Source organism: Peromyscus eremicus, chromosome 9, assembly GCF_949786415.1.
Source record: "Peromyscus eremicus chromosome 9, PerEre_H2_v1, whole genome shotgun sequence".
NCBI lineage: Eukaryota > Metazoa > Chordata > Mammalia > Rodentia > Cricetidae > Peromyscus > Peromyscus eremicus.
Window position 1 is genome coordinate 90,944,099 of NC_081425.1, and position 22,692 is coordinate 90,966,790.

Below are 22,692 nucleotides of genomic sequence, written 5' to 3' on the forward strand. Positions count from 1 at the left end.
GAAGGTTGGACTTGATAGCCCTCTCTCAGGCCCAGAGGTGAGGGCAGAAAGCATGCCATGCCTCCTGCTCTGTCCTCTGGTGCTGGTGGTGCTGTCTGGAGCCAGGTAACGCTTCTGGGCTACAGTGCTTACACAGGAGGCTCGGTGTTGTGACCTTAGGGGTGATGCAGTGCACTAGGACACAGTTGTGCTGGTCAGCTGGGGGACGCTGGCGATGGAAACAGAAGGCATGTAGAAAGTGTGTGATGACAGCCTTTGGTAGGAGGAGCCTGTGGACCCTCTAGTGTGGCAGTTTCGAGGAGTGTGCAGAGGGGATGTGTGAGACCAGCTTCCAGGCTCACTGAGTAGCCACCATCAGAGAGTGAAGCAGCTGGGTCCCCTGGCCAGGAAACTGCTCACCAAGGACAGAGTCAGAAAACTGAACCCAGGCGCGTTCCTCCTTAATCAGTGTGCAGAGGCTAGCATGGATTCCAAATGAGGGCTCTGGAGTGGCCTGGCTGGTGCGGCATGAGCTTTTCCTTTCTCTAGCCTTTTTTGTAAGTCCTTAAAAAACAAAACAAAACAAAAAAACAACTCTGTGTGTGTGTGTGTGTGTGTGTGTGTGTGTGTGTGTTAGCAGATTAGCAGAGTGGGGAGAATATGTACATGGGATGAAATGTGGAGGCCATGCGTAAGGACAATAGACAGCATGTGGGAGTTGAATACTGCCTGCCACTAGCGCTCAGAGTCCTATGATTTCATCTTGTGGCATGCTTGGTCATCTCTCACAGACCCACAGAAAAATTTGCTCCCGAGACTTCTACGTCCTGGAGCTTTGTTGTTCTTGGGGTGCCCCTCCCACCAACCCTTGCCTCATATTTTCCATAACTCTAAGTTTTGACAACGTCAAAGGGCTTTAACAACTCTTGTACGGTGTCGTGGCGCTTTCTAGGTGATATGTTTTGCCTATGGAATGCTTCGAGAGGACTCACACTGGTCAGACAGGCTGGTCTGGCTCTCACGTAGCGTGGCTCTTGATGGAAAGTCACAGGACCCTGCTTGGACAGGGAAGGTTGACAGAACAGCAGTGGGTATCCAGAGGACAACACCGAGAATTTTTCTGTGTTGTCTTAATGGACAGCCTTGGGATCATGATTCATTAGTGTAGAAGAGGTTGTTAACGGCCTCAGAGGCACTTGGGTTTGTTCCAGGGAAGTGCTGGCTGCAGGTGAGCAGGCCCTGCTGGGGGCAGCAGAGGAAGGAGCTCCCTGGAGGACTGAACTGCTTAGCTCCATGCCTCTAACCTGTGATTCACAGAACCAAGTGCGCCAGGAGAGAGTTTTCGTGACGCACATTGTGCTCTGTCCAGCAAGCTTACTCTGGGCTGGCCAGTGGCATCACAGGAGACCTTCCCCAGGGAACTCACATCACCTTGCTTCAGTCAACCTGCTGATTTTTAGGATGAGATAGCTTTCCCATTGAAGTGGGCGTTCTGGAATACTGTAGTTTTTGCCATTTGAATTGTGCACACGCACACACGCATGTGCACATACACACACACACCATATCACAGGTGCATCACATGATGTTCGTTCACACAATGGTGACATTTTCTATGTGTTTCTCAGAATAAACTTCCCATCTCTAAGTGGCACGTGACTGAAGACAAATCACACAGTGTGCATTTTGGGGAGTCTGCTCTCTCAGGCTCAGTGTTGCGCTGTGTAATTAGGTTTAGCTGTGGAGTCTTTGTGACAGCTCGTATACTTGAGAAGGTCATCTCTAAGTATAGTTTGTCTCTTTTTCACATCTGTATACTCTTCCTTTTCTTGTCTGGATTTGCTGGTCAGGATTCCTGGTGTATTAATCTCTTGTTTTATTTCTAGATAGAGTCTTGCTATGTTGCCTCCACCACCTTGAACTCCTGGGCTTATGTTCTCCTCCTGTCTTCGCTTCTCAAATAATCTTGAGTAGAAGGGATCCTACCAGGCAGTCCTGTGCTCGACTGACTTCCTAACTAAGTTTTGTTGAGATACAGCTAACGTATCACGTAACTAGTTGTGCTACCCATCTTCCCAGCTCCACTGGCGATCACGTCCTTGTTTCCTCAGTTCCGAGACTCTGTCTGGTTAGATGTAGACATTTTGAGGTTGCTATTGTAGACCTTTAAAATCAACAAACTCATGCAATATTACATCTCTTTTTTGGAGACAGGATCTCACTCTGCAGTCACTATGTACCAAGCTGGCCTTGAATCACAGAGTTCCACCTGCCTCCCCAGTGTTGGGATTAAAGTCGGGCGCCACCACAGCCAACTCCATCTTCCTGTCTTGTTGATGTTACCTGTCTTGTCCTATTCTTGCTCTCCTGAAAAAGCTCTCAAGGCCTTACAATCCTGTCTATGATCCTTATTTGCTTAACTATTTGTGGTGCTTAAGACGGAACCCAGGGTCTCCCACAGTAACCACTGTGGTCTCAGCTCTGGAAGTTTCAAGAAAAAAGTTTCACATAAGCTATGGCTCAGGTTGGCCTCAAACTCAAAATCCTCCTGCCTCAGCTTCCCAAATGCTGGAATTCCAGGAATGTGCTACCATGCCTGGCTTATTTTTACTTTTCAAGAAGCCTTTTTATCAAAGGGGGCTACTCCCTTCTTGTCCTAGATTATGATTTAAAAATTAGTGCTGAGAGTGGACACAGAGCTTCATCTGATGTTTTCTCAGCAGCTGCTGAAATGGTCCCATGGTTTTTCTTTGTGTTAATATGATGAATTATGTTGATTGGCTTTTAAAATGTTTACAGTCCCGAAGTAAACCCAAATTAGATGTGGCATGTTATCCTTTTTATAGATTGCTAGATTTGATTTGCTAATATTTTCTTTCTGCATTTATTATCATGAAGAGGTTGATCTGTGCTTCTCTGTTTATTTACCATTAGCTTACAGAGTAGCGGGTTTCCTTTGGCATTTTCACACAGAGATCTTCTGGTGGACCCTCCCCTATAATCTTTCTATTTTATTTCTTTTAGCAGCATCTGTACTGACTTCCACAGTGGCTTCGCCAGTCTACATTCTCACAGACAAGGAATATTTGTTCCGCTTTTCCCGAATCTTCACCAGCATTGGCTGGTTTTATTTTCTTAGAATCTCTAATCCAGGTTTTGGTTTAGCTTTGCATAGCCATGATTACCTCAAATCTTAGCACACTTGTTCTTTGGTTTTTGATGAGGATTGGTTCCAGTATCCTCCATGAACACCACAGTCTATAGACACTAAATCCCTTCAATAAAACGGTGTCTGTGTATAGCCCATACTACCTTCCTGTCTGCATTAAACCATCACGAGTTACTTATGCTCCTTAACGCAATTTGAATGCTTGGCAAATTGTTGTGTGGGGAGTGATTACAAGAAAAATGTCTGGATGTGTTCAGCAGAGAATATGTTTTCTCTGATGAATCCAGGAACAGATACAGTGGGCCTATTACATAATGAACCTGCTTCATTCTCCCCGAGTCCTCAGGACTGGCTGGGCTCTGATGGGCGGTTCTGCTGCTTTTACTCGGGATCTTCCGGGGGGAGCAGGGGCGCCCCTTCTTTCTCTCTGCGGTTCCCCTCATTCCAGGCTGGGATGAAGTTTGGTGGTGGTAAGGTTCCTAGAGTGTAAAAGCAGGAGTTGCCAAGCCTGCCACACCTGGCCCACAGCTGGATGGGTACTATCTTTGCTATATTGTAGTGATGAAAGCCAATCCCAGGGCCAGCTCAGACTTGGGGGAGGGAATTTCCCAGGGCTTCAGTACTAGAGCTATGTTTCATTGAAAGCTTTCTTTGGAGACCAACAACCACAGCTATAAGGGATATGTTGATCTTGTGACATGAATTAGGACATTTGTTTTTAAACTCAGCTCACTTCCCAGTCCTTACTATATACACTTTGAAGGTGTTGGTTATATTGGACTAATTTCTAGATCAGTGGTTGTCAACCATCCTAATGCTGCAACCCTTAAATATGGTTCCTCATGCTGTGGTGACCCCCAACCATAAAATTATTTCTGTTGCTACTTCATAACTGTAATTTTGCTACTGTTACGAATCATAATGTAAGTATCTGTGTTTTCCGATGGTCTTAGGCGACCCCTGTGGAAGGGCTTGAGAACCACTGCTCTAGATCCTTCTAAGACACTCACCTCTGCCCCAGCATGGTCTTTGCAGAGTGGAAGGTAATGAAGCTTGGGGAAAGCAGGAGAGAAGGCCAAGGTACTCTGGGAGTGGAGAAAGGCTCTTTAGGAAGGTAGAGGGATATTGATCCTAGCCTGTACTGTAGGCAGTCTGTGTTCCTCCAAACCCCTAGCCTTCATCATCCAGTATCAGCAGGACACCACAGACCACTCTAAAAAAGGCTAAGCATCCAGTAATGGCTTAGGTGTATCCCTACGCTAAGGGGCTGGAAGACTAGGGGGCTGGATATGCAGAGGGAGTTAAGTTGGCTATGAATCCTTGCGTCAGGTGACAGACTTAAACAAAGATATGCAAAGAGATATGCAAATGACAAGAATTTGTTTTGCAGAGGAGTGAGGAAGGTTTGAAAGAGGTATAGGAGATTCCCTGGGGTGGGGTTGGGTGGGTGGGTGGTGGTGGTGGTGGTGGTGGTGAGGGCTTCCTGGGACACAAGGACTAGCAGCAGCTCCTCCTTCCTGTTACTGGGTCTCCTGTGAAAGGAGGGTCATCATGGCCACACACAGAGGTGCTATGGTAAGTAGGCATGTCTCCAAGCCTGGCACAGCAATTCCAGTTAGTAATAGCAATTGACTTTAGGGTCAAGATGACAAGGAGCAGAGGTTACCTTGGTTCTGATAAGAGCTTGGGTTTAGATCTCTGGGGCAGAAGAACTTATACCCCACAAATATTTACTCACCCAAGGAAGGGCCTCCTGGCCCCCAGGGGGCAGTGATAGAGGCCCATGGTGCATGGGCAGTGCATAGTGCCCCGGGAAAGCTGCAGGCCTGCAGGATTCCATAACGCAAGAGTTTAGGGGAACAGGGAACCTGAGGGACAGAACATGGCCATTCCTCATGTGGAAAGTGATTGGGTCAGCCCTAGCTCCCTCTCTGCCTGGCTGTTGTTCATTATTTATATCAGTGCTAGCTCCTGGGATTGTGAGCAGATATCTGAGACGCTAAACTTAAAAGGAAGAGAAGTCTGTTTCAGCTCCTGGTTTCTGAAGTTTTGATCTTTCTGTACTATTGCTTTGAGCCTTTGGCTGCATAGAACGTCACAGCAGGGGCATGTGGTGAAGGAGGCCTGTTCCTCAGGGCACCTGAGAAGCAAAGGGATGGGAGAGCAGGGGTCAGCGTTTCAATCTGCCTGTCAAAGACATGTCCCCAATGGCCTAACTTCTTCTCACAGTCTCACCCCCTAAAATTCCCACCATCTCAACAGTACCACGGGCTGGGGACCAACTTTTAATGACAGGTGGACCTTTGCAGCGGTGTGTGTGGGGGGGGGTGTACGTTCAAATTCTGGAGGGGTGGAGAACCTGGCACTCATGATTTGTAAGGAACCTCCTCGGTGAACATCTCTCCATGTAGCAGTGGGGGAAACTGAGGCCAGCAGAAGCAATAGTACTGCTCAAGGTCACAGAGTACATCTGCTAGTGGCAGGCCAAGTCAGCGGGACACCGAGTGTCCCTCTCTGAGACCCCAGGCCAGGCTCTCGGACTGCTTCTTTGACAGGCACATGCTGTCATCTTCCAGCTTAAAACCTACAGTTCATTTTCTGGAAGTCATTTCCTATGGGTGCTGATGGGTTTGCCCTTCCTGCTAATCAATGGGGCCCAGGAGTGCAGGGAGCTGAGAGGAAGTGTTCAGCTGGTGCCAGAGGCTGAGCGAGGCAGCCAGAAAAAACAGCCTATACATGCCCCTGCATTTGCTCTGGCTGTGCTTGGGGTTCTCAGATCTGGGAGCTGCTCATGTATTTAAAAGAAAAACAAACAAACAAACAAAAAACCCAAACAACAACAACAACAAAACCCCCAAAACCTCTGGGAAAGCATCCAGGCAGAAATAGAACACCTTCATTAACCCTGGAATGACATCAAAAACCTGGTGGCGATTGTGAGTAGAATTGATCCCTGTCCACAAATGTTTTCTGAATGATGAGTGAATGTGGAGATACTGGATTTGTATGTGTTAGAGGGCATCAGGGTAGTATGTGATTCAGGCTTAGTAGCACTATAGGAACTTGCCAAAGTAGCTTCATGCTCTTGGTATCAATCACAGTGTGTGACTTTGCCGTGGCCACGGGGTTTCCTTCCATGAGGAGGCTTGGAACCTGGGCCATAGAAATCTTGAGAGACTGACATGGGCCAACTCGCTAGAAAGGACAGATTGTCCCTGGCTTTCTCCATCCCCCACATATTCCCTGAGTGTTTACTTTGTATGAAAATGGGACCCTTTGGTTCTGGGATCACGGTCTGGAGAAGGGTACTTAGAGCAAGCTTGGAAGCGTGATGAAAACAAGCAAGCAAATATCTCATGGTGCAAAGGCTGAAACACCACAGGGCAGGACCAGGAACACACAATCAGGGGTCCATAGTAGGAGAGAGTGGCTGAGCATGAATTTGGCTTTGTAGCTGGTTATGACAAACACACCTAGCCACAGGGGCTAAAACCAGGCTGAAAATATCATGGGCGTCTGCTCACAGACCCACACAGATTCTCCTTGAGAATTTAGGGAATAGGTAATGGTTCTTTCTCAGAAATATGGTTCTTCATTTATTTATCTGGTTAGGAAGCAAAAAGGACTACAACATTAGTAAGAAATGTCTCACCACTCCGGGCATCTCTGCTTTCATTCAACTTTATATTTAACTGGAATGTTCCAACAAGGAAACAGTGTAGCAGAACACTACCTGCCGCCCACATGGGTCACATGGCCCTTTAGGAGGAAACTGTGCTATTGGCAGAGACGAGACAGAGCTAACTTAATTTTTCCTGTCAGTCTCTGTAGTAGATCAATTAAGCTGCCAAGAAGATCAAATATTTCAGACTGTATTTATTACATTAAGTATTTATGTTCAGGCCAAGCCTTTAAAGCATGATGTCATATAGGGATAGAGGCCGATTAGATCAGTTCAGCAGAATTTGCTGTAACTTAATGGAAATCTAATTGTATGTTTTAATTTAGTGTCCAGGAGGTAGTATTTTCCCAAACAAAACAATTCTCAGGCTGTGTTTAAGGACCACGTAGTTTTTGCATGATGGCAGAAGTTGGTAGTCTAAGGGAGGGAGGTTTTGGGGGTGTTACAGGCTTGGGGGCTGTTTGGGTCCCATGTGACGGGACTTACAGATGTCAGTTCTCACCGACTGGAAGATGTATGTTGTGTTCCTGGGTGAATCTCATGGTGTATCCTCAGCTTCATGTCTGCTAATAGTCTGGTGCAGCCGGAGGCCATTAGGCATTCAGAGTCTTTGCTGGGAGTTGAGGACATAGTCTTTACTCCTTTGCAGCTTCAGGGGATTGAGCAACATCTGTCCCATTGTCTGCATGGGAGCAGACCAGAAAGCAGAGGCCACAAGAAGTACCAGACATGCTGTTGATGAGAGCAATACCTGGTTAGCTTAGAAAATACAATATAACGCAAATGAAAGATGATACATAACCAGCAAACAGAACCAACCACTTTGTTTTGTATTTGTGCAACTTTTTTTTAACCCTGTAACTTATTTATAAATTTAAATTTATTATTAAAATTAATAAATGTTATATTTCTAAAATTTTTTAAATGTTGTAAATTAATATATACCTGTGATACAAAATCAACATGTTATATATATTTGTAAATATTCTATATGCATGTTATTGGATTCCTGTATCTGAGAGTTCTACACCCACAGATTCAACCCCACGGAGAAAGAAATAGAAAATTGTCTCTATACTAGCATGCATAGACTTTTTTCTTGTTGGACAGTAAAGAATACAGCACAATTATCTTCATAGCACTTACATTTTGTTAGGTATTTGTTACAAGTGGTTTAGCAATGATTTACGGTTTAGGGCAGGAGTGTGAAAAATGACAAACTTCTGTCACTTTATTTAAAAGACTTGAGCATCCATGGGTTTTTGTATTCTCAGGGGGTCCTGGTACCAATCCCCCATAAATAATGTGGACAGCTGTGTGTGCTCTTTTTTCTTTTTCCTTCCTTCTTTCCTTCCTTCTCTCCCTCCCTCCCTCCCGCCCTCCCTCCCTCTTTCTTTCTTTCCTTCCTTCAGTCTATTTATCATCTATGTATATATGTATGTATGTATGTATGTATGTATGTATGTATCTATCTATCTATCTATCTATCTATCTATCTATCTATCTGTCTATCATCTACCCATCACCTCTCAAGTTCTTTGAGATCCTACAGGGAGAATGCTTCCCTTGTGAACTAATCATTTTTCAAAGGCTCTGCTTCCCTGTGACATCACTGTGAGGATTAGGACCTCAATATACAGATTTTGGAGGCTCACATATATGTCAAAGCCAGATCACTCTGACTTCCTGTCCCTAAACCTGCTTTTAGCTTGGTATTTAGTTCTTGTCTTTCCCATGGCACTAGCCATTCTCCCGCAGTGCAAGTTCAATGCAGCAGCAGTATGTTCTGGATACAACGTTGACTAGCAGACCACTCATGGTTCTCATTGCCGTGTGCCACACCAGAACATCGTCTTTTGTAGAGAATTTAATTTTTGGCCCAATCACGATGATGGATTTTGGTAAACTAAGAACAAAATAAGATGGAAAGAAGAAGGAAAAAAAAAGATTGAATGATAACTTCTCTAGCTAATTCCGTCTGGCTCCCCAGGTCTAGAAATCAGGAGCTTTGAACATTTGTTTATCTTCTCAAAATTTTCATAACAGAATGAATATCCTGTTTCTGGGGCAGATGGAAAGTTTGGTGGAGGAATAAACATGGCCGAAAGAGTGCAGGAATTGTCCCCGTGGCAGGGTAGGGAAAGTACAGATGGGAATGTGGCTTCAGTGGAGCATCGTGATGCCCATCTCCTGCTCTCGGGGCCATCCTCTGGGATACTTAGAACAAGTCAGGCCGACTAGAACAGAAAACTGGAGGAAGCTGTGAGCTGGGACTTTCAATTGCCCTCTACTTTGTTCAGGGTTTATGGAAGTTACAGTTTGAGGACTTAGCACCCTACTTTCTAGACTAGATCTCAGTGGTAACTTATGAAGCGGAAATGAATTAAGAAGCTTGAATGACGAAAGATCTTGCAGTCATGATGGCTTTGGGCTTAGATGGTTGGCTGAAAGGCATGCTGTTTTCATTCTCATCTTCTATATGGTATTCGTGAAACTGTGAAGGATTAAACACTTTCTTATAGTGTAGGCTGCATGCTGAATGTTTTTGCCTAATTATGGGCTAATGTAAGTGTTCTGGGCACATGAAGGTAGTCAGGCTGAGCTCAGATTGCGGGTGGGTTGGCTCTATTAGGTGCCTTTTCAATTTGTAGTATTTCCACCTGGCATTTGGTTCATTGGTGTGTGACCCCATCACAAACAGAGGAACATTTGTGGTCCTGCTTGGATCACTGGGCGAGGGTCATACTTCAAAAACTACCTTCTTCTAATTCACCAGGCTGAGAGACATCCTTTCTTGAGCTTCTGAACTCAGTGATGACTTGATTTTGCTGTATGCATTTTCTTTTTTTGGTTTTTTTCGAGACAGGGTTTCTCTGTGTAGCTTTGCGCCTTTCCTGGATCTCACTCTGTAGCCCAGGCTGGCCTCGAACTCACAGAGATCTACCTGGCTCTGCCTCCTGAGTGCTGGGATTAAAGGTGTGCGCCACCACCGCCCGGCAACGGTATGCATTTTCTAAATGTCTTTGTTACTTCCTTGATGCACTAGAGAAGAATGCTGAGCCTCTCTTCTGGCCAACTCGATGTCACTGTCACTAATAGTGTGGCGTGGATTTCAAAGCTTCATACAACTTCATTTTGTGTGGCTTGCCAATCTCTGTTATGACAGCTTCAAGCCATCATTTCCTAATCTTTTAAAAAATTATGTATATGTATGTGTGTGTGTGTGTGTGTGTGTGTGTGTACATATGTGTACATGTTTGTCCATATGTGTGTGTGCTCACTTGTCCAAGAGGGAGTGGAAATCAAAAGCTATCTCCCTCCATCACTTTATCTTAGTTTTTGACACAGGGTGTCTGACTGAACCTGGAGCTTCCCATTTCAGCTGGAAGTGAGGCCCTAGAATCTGCCTGTCTTTGGCCCCCAGCTTGGAAGGTACAGGACCACTGAACCAAGCTTTTCTGTGGGTTCTGGGGATCTGAACTCAGGTCCCTATGCTGACTCAGCAAGCATGTTACCCATGGGCTCCCTCCCTAGTCCTCAGATAATCTTTTGTGGGCTTTCCCAGGACTAGACGGCCCTAGGTTTCTATGTGTTTTGAGGTTTTTTTTTTTTTTTTTTTAAGGCTGTTTATGTAATCTTGTCTCCTCTGTATTACCCACCAACATGTTTGCTTTCCCTGTTTGTGACAGCCTTCTAAACCAGACAGTTTTAGCCAGAAATCCATGTACAAGAACCCAGAAGCACTGAGAAAAGACTTTGGACTTTTCAGGGGCATTGAGTCTTGGCCTGAATTTTCCCCACCGTAGCTCTTTGATAACCAACTACTCTGGAAACAGGGAGGATGAAGTTCACCACTGTTGTCTCAAGTTCTCAGGAGTGTTTTGGCCATGGAAGCTATTTGGGATGATGACTTGTGGAGACATCTGGTGGCCTGTCCTTATTTGCAAGATTACTGAGAAATCAAGAGTTAGATTTATAGGGATTCTACGTGGAAGTCATTGTTTTCTTTGTTTAAAAATGGCTGTGAGATTTAAGGGAGATGTTGGCTGATGGCAATTTAAATGAATATGTGTGTGTGTACCCAGCAATCTGGAGTGTCACCCCCTTTTCCTAGAGTGATGGCAGGAATCTGTTGATGGAGTACTAAAGGCATAGTATAGCCACCCGAGAGGAAGAAGATTTCGCCATCCTCATTCCTGTGGATTTTGCCTCTATTAAGGCAGCTTATAACATTATGGGGTCACAACAAGTTTCCCATAAAGTCACATTGACAGCATACTCATGGACAAACCAGGTTTCACTTTGGACAATTGGATCATTGGGCACAGATCACGGATTCTACACTTCTCCCTGGTAAATCCCATCCTTACTCCATTGTCTTTTGCTTGCTTTTGATGCTATCACATAGACAGTCTCTCTCCTGTCTGTCTCATATGCATTTCCATCCTGGTTAGTTACATCTTCTATGCTTTTATTTGGGGCAGGGCAGGGAAGGACAAGGGAAAGGCCCTTTTTGATACCCCACTGGGCATCCTTCACTCTGCTGAGGCTTCACTCCTCAGCTTTCCTGGACGGGGGTGCAGGCATTTGTGAGTTCGTTTAGACACCTTGACCATTGATGAATGCCTTAGGAACCCAGTGGTTACTGTCCATCTGAGAATCAGTGCCCTGCTTCATGGTCTCATCTATAGGCATGTACCAGCTTGATGGAGGTTTACAACCCTGCAATGCTGCTTTAGACAAAGACTCACCAAGCCAGCAGGGTTGAGGGAATTAGCCAGTGGGTGTGAAGCTATATGGCTGGGCCAGTGTAGGGTGGCCCCAGGGACTTTGGAAGTCCTCAGTCACTGTAGGAATTTGAAAAATCTCTTGTGGTCCTTGTCTTCATGGACTACTAGTAGGACCCATCCTTTGAACCTGTCAGTTTTTTAAATTTATTTTTAATTATGGAAAAGTGCATTTAACTAATTTTATTATCTTAGCCACATTGAAAAAGATTTATTTTAATTAATTTAATGATGTGTATATGTGTATGTCTACAGGAGGGGTATATGTATTTGAGTGCTACGCTCTTGGAGGCCAGAGGGTGTCAGGTCCTCTGGAGTTGGAATTCCAGGTGGTTGTTAGCCACCTGATGTGGGTTCTGGGAACTGAACTTGGGTCCTCTGCAAGAACATTTTGTGCTTTTAACTGCTGAGCCCGATCTCCAACCCCTTCACCACTTTTTTTTTTTTTTTTTTTTTTTTTTTTTGGTTTTTTCGAGACAAGGTTTCTCTGTGTAGCTTTGTGCCTTTTCCTGGAACTCACTTGGTAGCCCAGGCTGGCCTCGAACTCACAGAGATCTGCCTGGCTCTGCCTCCCGAGTGCTGGGATTAAAGGCGTGCGCCACCACCGCCCGGCCCCTTCACCACTTTTAAGTGTACATTTCAATGTCATTAAATATGCAACCATCCCTGGATGTGCCGAGTTCCACATTCCTCAATTCAACCACCTACAGGTAGAAACTTGAATCTATGCAAACCCAGGCAGACACATTTTTTCTTGTGATTGTTGCCTAAACAATACGGTATGACGGCTACTTGCCCAATGCTTGTATCATCCAGAGATGAGAGGAAGTGTGTGAGAGGGTGCTCATGGGTTCTGTGCAAACATTGCCACTTTCTTACAAGGGACCAAGGCATCCTTGGGTTTTGGTGTTGCAGGTAGTTCTACATGAATGCCGAGGGATGACTGTTTACTTCGTGAGATCTTTGAAGTCTTTTCCTCTCAGAAAACTAGAGCTGTGTTAATTAGACGGCAGCTCCTTGTCCCTGCTGGCCCCACCCCCAGAGCTGGCATTCTACTTTCTGTCCCTATAGATCCGTCTATTGTCCTTAGTACGCCCTGTGACTGGAATCCTGGAGCACAGTCTTCCTAATGGCTAATTTCACTCATCAAGTCCTTGGGGTCCCTTCTTGTTGTGACATGGGTCAGTGTCTCCTTCCAAAGAAGAACGTCACTCCATAGTGTGCAGCACTTACAGTTTTTAATCATAGGGTCCCCTAGAGCCTTTGACTTCATTTGGTCCTCGGTTTCCCTATCTGTCTAGGGTGGGGGTGGGATGAGAACCAGGCCACAAACTGGGTTCTGAATTATTTTTATTCACCTCTAAATCTGGGGCCTGAGGGCCAGGACTGAAGTTATTGGAGGCTGTTGAGGCCATTGTTGGTGTCACCTAGGGCATGCAGACTGTGGCCTCAGGAGAAGCTTTGTCACTTCTGTATTCTACAGAAGGTAAATGTCACCTGAGTCACAGAGCATCTAACTCACATGACACGCTGGAGCAAGTCCTATTCTGTGGCAAAACTAGCCTTCCTTAAGTAGTTCAAAACAGTGGCTGCTTAGGGCTGAGCCTGTTAATCCTGAAGCTATGGCCTCTTCCAGGTCCCCAGCCCACTCTCTGGGACTTTCAGGTTGTGTGTGGCCTTGGGCTCCTGCCACCTGGCCTCCTCTCAGAAAGCTGGGTCATCTCCAGTCTTCTCTCCTTTTACTATTCATTAACAAAGAAGGTTTCTAGGTTTAAATGAAGTTTGTGATCTTTATAGAAAAGTGTAACATTCCAAACTGAGAAAACCACAAATTTTTTGCTATCCCTTTCCCCCAAACGACCACAATTCTTAATATTTTGGTCTCTTCACACCTTCTTAGACAAGTGCCCTGTTGGGAAAGGGACTTGGAGGGGAGAAGGCTCCTAGGGGAGGTCCCCAGATCATGGCGCCAGCACAGACATCCCTCCCAGCAAAAACTGAGTTTCTGCAATGACATCTCACTATGACGTTGTCAGCATACCACTTTGTGTGAAGCCCCTGGGAATAGAGAACAGGCAGGGCTCAGAGCTTGATCAAATGCACCTCAGGTTAGATGCCAGCCAGGTGGTCAGGGTTTGGAAAATAGCTCTCAGAATTCCCTTGTGCACCTGCCTTGGTGGTACGTCTCCCCCTCATTGTAGTAGTTGCTCCCTGTGTAGAGATAGCAGGTCCTCATTAAAAAACCAAGGTGCCAGAAGTGGCTGCCCCCACTTCTATAAGGCACGGAGACTCTGACTTTTTATTTGGAGAGATCGAGGAGGAATACTCACCCCTCTCAGGGCCATACTGGTGATGAGAGGTGATGGAGAACAGGGCCAAGGGGATCTTCTTGTTGCTTTTGAGCAGGATGGGCAAAGAAGGGCAAAGTCCTTGAATATGCTGAAGAGGAGGAGGGTTGCCCAGCCCTGGCACTGAGAGACAAAGCTTGTCCCTGGGGAAGGAGGGTGGAGGCCTTCCAGATGCCTACTCCTGAGGTCACCCGCAGAGGCTGGTCTCTGTGAGACACAGGCCTTCATGGCTTTGAAGGCTAAGTGGACACTGGCATTTGGATTGTTACTCGGAGGTGGTCTGAAGAGGGTATTTCAAGCCATGCTCAGAGAGTAGAAAATCAGCCACAAGCACTCATGGGCATGTCCGAGATGGCAGGGGAATCGGATACGGGGGACTCTAGTCTTTCCATGGTTCTCAGCTCCGGCTTGGCCCCTTCAGGGATTCCAGTACAGTATGTCTCATCTTTGCCAGCCAATAGGCCGCAAATGAGGAAGAATAATAACCCATGGCATGGGTTTGTGCTAAATGTGTTCCCAACAACTACTTCAGAGCCCCAGAGCTCAGTCCTTCCAGCCCTGGGGCCATAAGCAACACCCAACAGTTCTATTCATCAAATGGCCAGATCCAAATGACTTCGTGAGCAGTATGTCTTCTCAGCTCCTTTGCAGGCATTTGGGAAAGAATTCTTATAACTGGAAAGATAATCAGTTTAGGCCGCTGACACCTGTAATGAGCTGGTGCACTCGGTGAGCCTTGCTCAGCTTCTCCGACATTGCAGGCAGACCGCACCACCACTTCCATGTTATATCCCATGTGGTCCCCTCCCCCCCCCCCCCCCCCCCCCCGTTCCTGCAAAGTCATGCTTCACAAAGGTTTGACCTTCTTGGATGGGATGTGTTCTGGTCTCACATGGAAGCTGTGAGTGGTTTCGAGCTGGCAGCTGGCACAGTGGCTGGGTACCCAGCAGAGCCTCACACTGAGCTGTCATGGGTGACTTGGCACACAGTTTGGGAGTATGGGATGACTTTATCAGACCCTTATAACAATCCTGGGATATATACATATATATACATATATATATATATATATGTATATATATATATATATATATATATATATATATATATATATATATATATATATATATATATATATATATATGTATTTCCACCTCACCAAAGTAAGAGAAGCCAATGTTCAATTAAGACAACACAGATGGCCCGTGAGAGTGAGGACCAAGACTGACCAGGTCTCCTGACGCTCTGATAGTCCTTTGGACTACCAACTGGATGCCTACAGCCATGCATCCTTGGGGACCTGGGGTTTTGTCCTTAGTCTAGTATCTGGAACCAAAAGGAATTAATGTCCCTCTTTTGGGCCCTAAGAATCGGGGTGTGGACACTGATGGAGCCTATTGTTTTCCTTCCTCTAGGAGGCCCACTGTGCTCTTGCTGTGTCCCAGACCCCATGGGGCTCTCTTTCCTCCCCACTTACGGCTGCCAGAGTAACCGCACGGCCAGCGTGGCCGCCCTGCGCATGAAGGCCCGTGAGCATTCAGAAGCGGTTCTGCAGTCTGCCAATCTCCTGCCGTCCACCAGCAGCAGCCCCAGCCCCGCCTCCAAGCCGGCACCTCCAGAAGGCAGCCAGGACAAGACCTCCCCAACCAAGGAACAGAGTGAGGGAGAGAAGAGTGTATGAGGGTCCGGAGTACCCAGCCTGGAGCCCTGCCCACCCCCTGCTTCTCTCAGCCTCAGCCCTGCAACTCTCCGAACCACAAGGAGTAGCCACCTCCTCATGGATCTGGCAGGGAAAGAGAGGCCTCCAGCCATTTGACACCCGGAGAGTCACTCCAGAATTCTGCGGGTGGGCTGTGTTGTTGTGGCTTTTCTTGGTGACAGTTCCCAATGGCACCGAGTGGCTCGGGAAACTGCTCTGTGGGGAGGCCCTTGGGTTGTTTGTTTGTTTTCCAGGCCAAGCAGCATTGGAACAAAGCGTATTTGTTCACCTCAGCACTCTTCTTGAGCTATCTGGGGAGGTCTCGTCAACTCCGAGGACTGTGGCATGGATCACCTCTGAAAGACACCAAGAAGTGACATCTCACAAGAGGAAAGGAGACAGTCACTCTCATATTGTTCCAGAACCACAGAACTGGCAGACATCTACCACTTCTCACTCCTCTCAGCCAAGACAGGCTTTCTCTTGTTTTAAGGTCTTAGCTGAGGTTTTGGGTAGGAAGTGACGGAATGTGGGGTGACTGCACAGTGGTCCTGACCCTGGCAGAATTCCCTGGACACATCTGGCTGGTCCCGGTCACACAGCCTGTCGGTTCTGTGACCCGAGGGCTGCTATCTCGATACTGCGGGTGTGGGGCAAGTGTGGGTCCCCTGCAATTCGAGCGTCCACCTGCAGGCCCGGTGTCTCTTCCGAAGAATGGTAAAGAATGCTGGGAAGGTCACCAACCAGAAAGGAGCTTTGTGGCCTGTGAAAGGTCAAGAGCCCCTGAAGAGGGCGGAGAGCCCCAGGAAGTCTCCTGAAATATGCACGCACAAGTCAACTGCCCTTCTTCACGTGGAGGGGGTCTGCAGGGGCCGATGAGACAGGACTGGCCGATGTGCCAGCGTGCAGACAGGGAACCCAGGAAGATGACTCCTTGTGGTGGAAGAGAATGGATCCCAAAGGGCCACACTGCATAGAGATTTCTGCCTCAGACTGGTGTGGCTGTGTTCTTTCACATGGGTGGTGACCCGGAAGAGATCAGAGGGAGAGGTGCAATAGCGTGAGCCCCGCCCCTCCCGTCCTGGAAGGGTGGTGGTCTGCGGGCGGCGGGCAGCGGCTCTGGCTGATGATGTTTCCATGCAAAGAGCTGCTGCTTTCGTGAAGGCTGTTTTCGGTTCAGTTCTGATCGTCGAAAGGCCCTCTGCCTCCCTCTTGACTCTTCAGGAGCCCCTATCCCTGTAGTCCTCCCAAGTGTACCGTGCCTCACGATTACCGCATCGAACGCATTTGATAGAACACACTGTCTCCTTTAAAAAAAAAAAAAAGAAAAAGAAAAAAAAAGAAGCCAGATCCTTGTTCCTGCTGTATTTTGCTTGTTGAGTACAAAGATGAAGTGATTCGCCAAAAAGCGGCCAAGTTGCTTCCATTTGCCTGTAATTACGAAGGTTTGGTTGAGCAGTGTATGCTCTAGCCCTTATGCGCACTAACTCTTCAATCTAATTGTTTGATTAAACTCGTATTTCCTCCAGAAAGGTACATAAATAAGTGAACTGTTGGGCAAATTAAGAATACTTAACAGCATTGCATCCGAAAAGTAGTTATGCTGATTAAATTTTGTGTCCTTGAGGACTTTCAGGAAATTACTTTTGATCGTCAATAACACAATTAAGTAAACTACACACACATTAGCATGAATAATTGATAAGAAATTATGTATTACCACGAAGCACTGATTTAATAATTCATGACGCGACACTCCAGTGACTGTGCAAAACTGGATAACATTGAAAAGTCTGCCTGACGTTCTGGAAAGAAAGGAAAAAAAAAAGTGAGCGCCAAACCTCTGCAGAGATATCTGAGCACTTAGTTTTGCTGTACAAAGGGGAAAGGTAACCGATGCATGATACTGTTTCTGTTCGTTTAAACACCTGAATAAATTTAGACTTTAAAGACCTCCCTAGACTTCTCTTTCTCCTTCCCAGTCCCTGATCCTAAGCTTCCGGGCTGGGTGGAGTCCTGCGCTCTCTAATACTCCATTCTGGCCAGCGTGCAAATGGAAATGCTCTTGAAGCTTGCAGGAGGGAGAACTTGGAAGCCTCAGGCACAAGAACCTTTTAGCAGATGCTGGGGCAGGTTGGAGGCCCCTGTGCAATCCAGAGTTCTCCCTCAGGTCTTCGGGACTCAGGCCACCTGCCCCACCTTGTCCTAATCAGGGCCATCACTGGTGAAGTGCTCTTTGGGGCAGTTATAGATGGAGCCCCTGTGGGCTGCCCTGTCTGCAGAAGTTCATAATGTGACTATAAAAAGACATCCAGCTTTGGTCTGGGAAGGAGGTTCAGGCCCTAGGGATTGATTGATGATTGATTAATAACTATTATTAATTTATTAGTTGAAACATTCCAAAGAGCATATCTTAATGCAGGGCGGGTTATGGTAATAGGGCTTAGAAGCCACCGCAGCCATGACATGGGCAGTGGCCAGCCTTGGTCAGGGTGGTGTCCTGGGCAGAGGAGTGATAGCTGGGCCACGGGGTATCACAGTGGGTGACCTGGGTACAAGGCACTGGGCCATTGCTAGGAGGCTTCTTCCCTTTGTCAGTTTGCATTTTATTTAGGACTATCCAGTGCAGGGGTCTCTCAAGTGGGTAGCAAGAGCTTTGTTAGACACCACTGTCCCATTGGTTGGGAACACAACAGGGGTTAATGCATTACACCATCTCAATCCACCCATAAGTAAGTACTGCTCCTGCTCCAGTACAACCCTATCTGAAAATCCAAAGTCCAAAATGTTCCAAAACCCAAAAGCTCTTGAGTACTGATATTACAGAAGTGGAAAATTCCATTCCATACTTCATACCCAAAGTCATTGAAACAACTATGTATGGTCTATGTAAAGTGTTTATGAAACACCAAACCTGTGGTTTCATTTGGGTCTTTTCCCCAAAGCATCTCTTTATATTTATGAAAAAAAAATTCCAATATCTGAAAACGTCTCAAATCTCAAACGCTTCTGGCCACAAGCATCTGAGACATTCCTATACCCATTTAATGGATATAAAAACTGAGGGCAGGAAGATTGGATAGCGTCCCTAGAGTGACACTGCCTGGTGAGGTTCAGTGGAGGAACAGGGGCTCACTGCTGAGCACACAGCAGTGTGTAATGGCCCTGCTCCTATCATTAGGGCACAGGTGGCCTCTGAGAGCAGGTGAGTGGCAGAAGTTTGACAGATGGCAAGTGGGGCCGCTTTGTTGCTTTGCTTGCTGTCTATGGACTCTGGCCTGAAGGCTTGTGGGAAGGGAGGAGGCCTCCCTGGGTTCAGCCTAGCAGAGCCGAGGCTAGCCTGTTCCCTCTTGGTTTGGCTCTGGGCCAGAGCACTAGCCTCCTGGTGTGTGCAAGTCTGTTTGGGGACAGACCCAGCAGGGATTCCCAGCTGCGATGGTATGAGAGCTCCTGGGCACCTTAGATGGTTTTTCTAGGGTGTTTACCACCAATCAGGCTGGGACTCAACCAACGCACACGATGAAACTTTCTGGCTTCATTAGAAAAAGTAAAACTTTTGCCAGTTCAGAGTCTTGCCCAAGGTACACATTTGACATGTTTGAAATCCCAGCTCGTTCGGCTGTGTGGTTCTGACAAGTCATCTCACCTCTCTGTGCTGTAGCTCTTCTGTAACCATGGCAACAGGCTCTTGGGGTTATTTTGAAGGCGATGATTGGATTCATTTCTGAATGGTGCCTGGTGCAGAGAAAGCAAAGTGTGAAGGCTGGTTCTCTTCCCACCATGTCTCGTAGGTAGCAGGGTCTGGAAATTGTTTCTTAGTTGGAAACCTCATGTCCTCAAGAAGGAAAAGGGGGAAAGGGGATGAAGGAGCTCACCAGACCCCTTTTCCAGCAAAATTCATGGAAGAGCAGGGCTTCCACCCGGAAGGAGGCATATGCTCAGGCTTGCACTTGACCCTCAGCACTGAGACAGGTGGAAGCAGGTTCTGGGAGGATTGAGGATGCCCTGGTACAGGTTCTTAGTTTCGTGCTAAGTTGAAACTTAAGTCAAAAGGATACCAGGTCACTTCATACGTCTCAGATTCATCGTGGATTTCAGGGGGGCAGGTATCAAGAATCAGGCAGTTGTTGGGGGTCTCCCTATTTCTTTCTGTGGCTCTCTGCAGAGAGGCCTCTGATATCTGCCCTGGGCCACATAGACCCTGTTTCACCCCCCATCTGCCTCATTCACCTGGACATTGATTGGTTCATGGTAGTTGTGGGGCTTCATCTAGACCGCTTGGGTAGTGGAACTGATCAGTCCAGCCAGGGCCCAGCAGATACTCCTGGTCCAGCGGAGTGTGGCCAATCAGGGCTGCCCAGGTTTCGCCCAGTCCTAGATAGAGACAAGGAGTGTGCCTCTTAGGGCAGGCTGCGTTAGAGGCAGGGAAGGATAGATGTGGTGGAAAGAACCACCATAAGGATGATACGTTCCTTAAAGAGAGATTTGAGAGATTCATTTATAAAATGGCCGTTGAGGGCTCCAAGTGAAGCTCAGAGTACTTGCCTTGTGGTCACAATGCCCTGGGTGGGATTCCCAGGACCACATAAAAGTAGTCGTGGTGATGCTTGCCTGTCCTGGCTCTCAAGAAGCGCCCGCAAAGGATCAGGGCTTCAAGGTTGTCCTCTACTACACAGCAAGTCCAAGGCCAGCCTGGGCTGTTTGACCCACCTCCACCTAAAAGAGAAAGGCAGCAAAGCCCCAACCCAGGCTCCACTCCAGGACCCAGGAAATCCACTTCCTCGTAATTCAGCACTTGATATTTTCATAGCAGGGCTCGGCCACCGCTTCAGATCCACACAGAAGCGGTGTGGATGAAATGGGTAACGTGCCTGCCCAAATCCAAGAGGCTCGTGGACTCTGTGGCCACACAGCACCCAACAGCTCCCACCTGCCTCCAGATGGCCCTTCCAGTGACAACAAAGCTCTTGCCTGGGAGGGAAGAGCACCACCAACAGCTGTTCAACAGAAATGATGTGTGACATACCGGCCTGCATTTTCTCTGTCCTGACCAGGGCCCCATTCTCCCTCCCAGTATGAGCTGTTCTCCCTCCAGAACCAGGCCCAGCAGCTCATTCCATCTTTTTGAGAAACGGCCCTTGCTCTAGCCCTAGCCCGGGACTCCCCTACTGGAGTCCCCATAAACATTAGCATCTCTGCAGGACTGGCCTCCTGGGGCTGGGGAAGCAGGACAGGTCTGGGAATCTGAGGTTTGACGTGACTACCTGTGTGACCTTGGGCAACTCAACTTCCCTGCTCCTCTCCAGTACCTGTGGAGTGACTGTTACAACCCTCATTTCCAGCACACACAGTTGTTGTGAGGAGCCAGGGAGATGCTGAAGGTGCGGGCAGCTTCGGAACGGGTCTCAGGAGGACAAGGTCATTGGCACAGCTTACTACAGCCTCTGGAGCTGCCTCCCGCTGCTTCAGTGGGGCCTGGTGAGATGCAGCCAGCCTAGGACTGGGGAGGAGCCAGAGGCAGGAAGTGAACGGCCCGGACTGTCCCCCGGGCTTTGCCTGCCTTGAGCTCCCCTCCTCCCCCAAGGTCGGGAGGGGCAGGGAGAGGGGCTAAGTGATCCTGTAATGGCCGCATCTGTCAGCAAGGGCCAAATGGTTTTTCCAGGAGTCGTCAGTGAGCTAATGACTCTGCAGCGGGAGAGCGGGTGATCGCTTCTCCTAAGTGGAGCACTTTCTCTACAAGAACGTTAGAGCAACGTGGCCGCAGGCTGCTGGAGCTTGGGAACAGCTGCTCTGCCCACAGTCTCGAATTAGCTCCCTGCTCCTATGGGCTTGTCTCACACCTGCGGCCCGAGGCCAGCCTGCAGGTGGCAGTCCAGGTGGCTAACGGGGTGATCAGAAGCACAGCAGGGATGACCCGAACTCTCCCCAGGAAACAAGGATTCCACATCATCCCTTGCCTGTGTGTCTTCGACTAGTCCCTTGACCTCTCCAAGCCTCAGTTTTCCTATCTGTGAGATGGACTCACTGAGTGTTCTCCTGGAATGCGTCTGGAGCTGTGCTGACTCTGTGCGCAGAAACAGTGCGCCAACATGCTATGCAGTGGTTTCTGTCACCGAGGGTTACAAAAATGGCTACTTTCCCAAGGATTGAATACACTAAAACAAAACAAAAATATCTTTATTTATTTCGTAGTTTTTTTTCAACTTTAATTTTATTTTGTGTATGAATGCAGAGGACAATTGGCAGGAGTTCCAGGGATTGAACTCAGGTCCTCAGGCTTGGCAGCATATGCCTTTACCTGCTGAGCTATCTCACTGGCCCAGTATTTTGGGTTAGCATATGAAGAAACTGGTTTCATTATGGCATTTCCGTTTGTATGAAGCACTATACTTTCCCTTAATTATCCTGCCCCTCCTGTCCTCCTCTATGCCCCTCCCCCAGCCTGCGGGTTCCCCCACTTTTCCAGAGGAGTACCTCCTCTGCTTTCTTCTCACGTGCTGTGTATTCCACTCCCCTCTCACTTTCTCATTCCCTTAAGAATGCTGACTCTCAGGCTGGGCAGTGGTGGCGCACGCCTTTAAGCCCAGCACTCAGGGGGCAGAGATGGGCAGATCTCTGTGAGTTCGAGGCCAGCCTGGTCTACAGAGCGAGATCCAGGACAGCCAGGACTGTTACACAGAGAAACCCTGTCTCAGAAAAAAAAATTGCTGCCTCTCTTCACATGATCCCCCTTTCCAGCTTTAGGATCTACACACATAAATATACAAACACACATAATTTAAAATCTAAGTTCTGTATATAAGAGACAATGTGCTATTTGTCTTTCTGAGTCTGACTTACTGAATGATTTCCAGTTACATCTATTTTCCTGCAAATGTCATGATTTCCTTTTTCTTTTTAAAATTACTTTTTAGGTTAGCATACAAGTAATGGATGTCATCAGGCACCTTCACACACAGGTCATTAGACTGTTTTCATTCCTTTTCACCCTGCCCCCACGGCCCTCCTCCATGCACTGTCTCCCCTCC

At 47.4% G+C, this 22,692-nt stretch overlaps 1 protein-coding gene across 1 annotated transcript in view; it reads left to right on the forward strand.

Moving 5' to 3' along the window:
• The window catches only part of Drgx (dorsal root ganglia homeobox), a 29,091-nt gene extending 13,068 nt beyond the window's left edge, over positions 1 to 16,023 (forward strand). Inside the window, exon 6 of the mRNA XM_059274541.1 lies at positions 15,381 to 16,023. Within this exon, the coding sequence (XP_059130524.1) occupies positions 15,381 to 15,646 (266 nt within the window). The 3' untranslated portion in view covers positions 15,647 to 16,023. The remainder of the gene's footprint in view (positions 1 to 15,380) is intronic.
• The last annotated feature ends 6,669 nt before the right edge of the window (positions 16,024 to 22,692 follow it).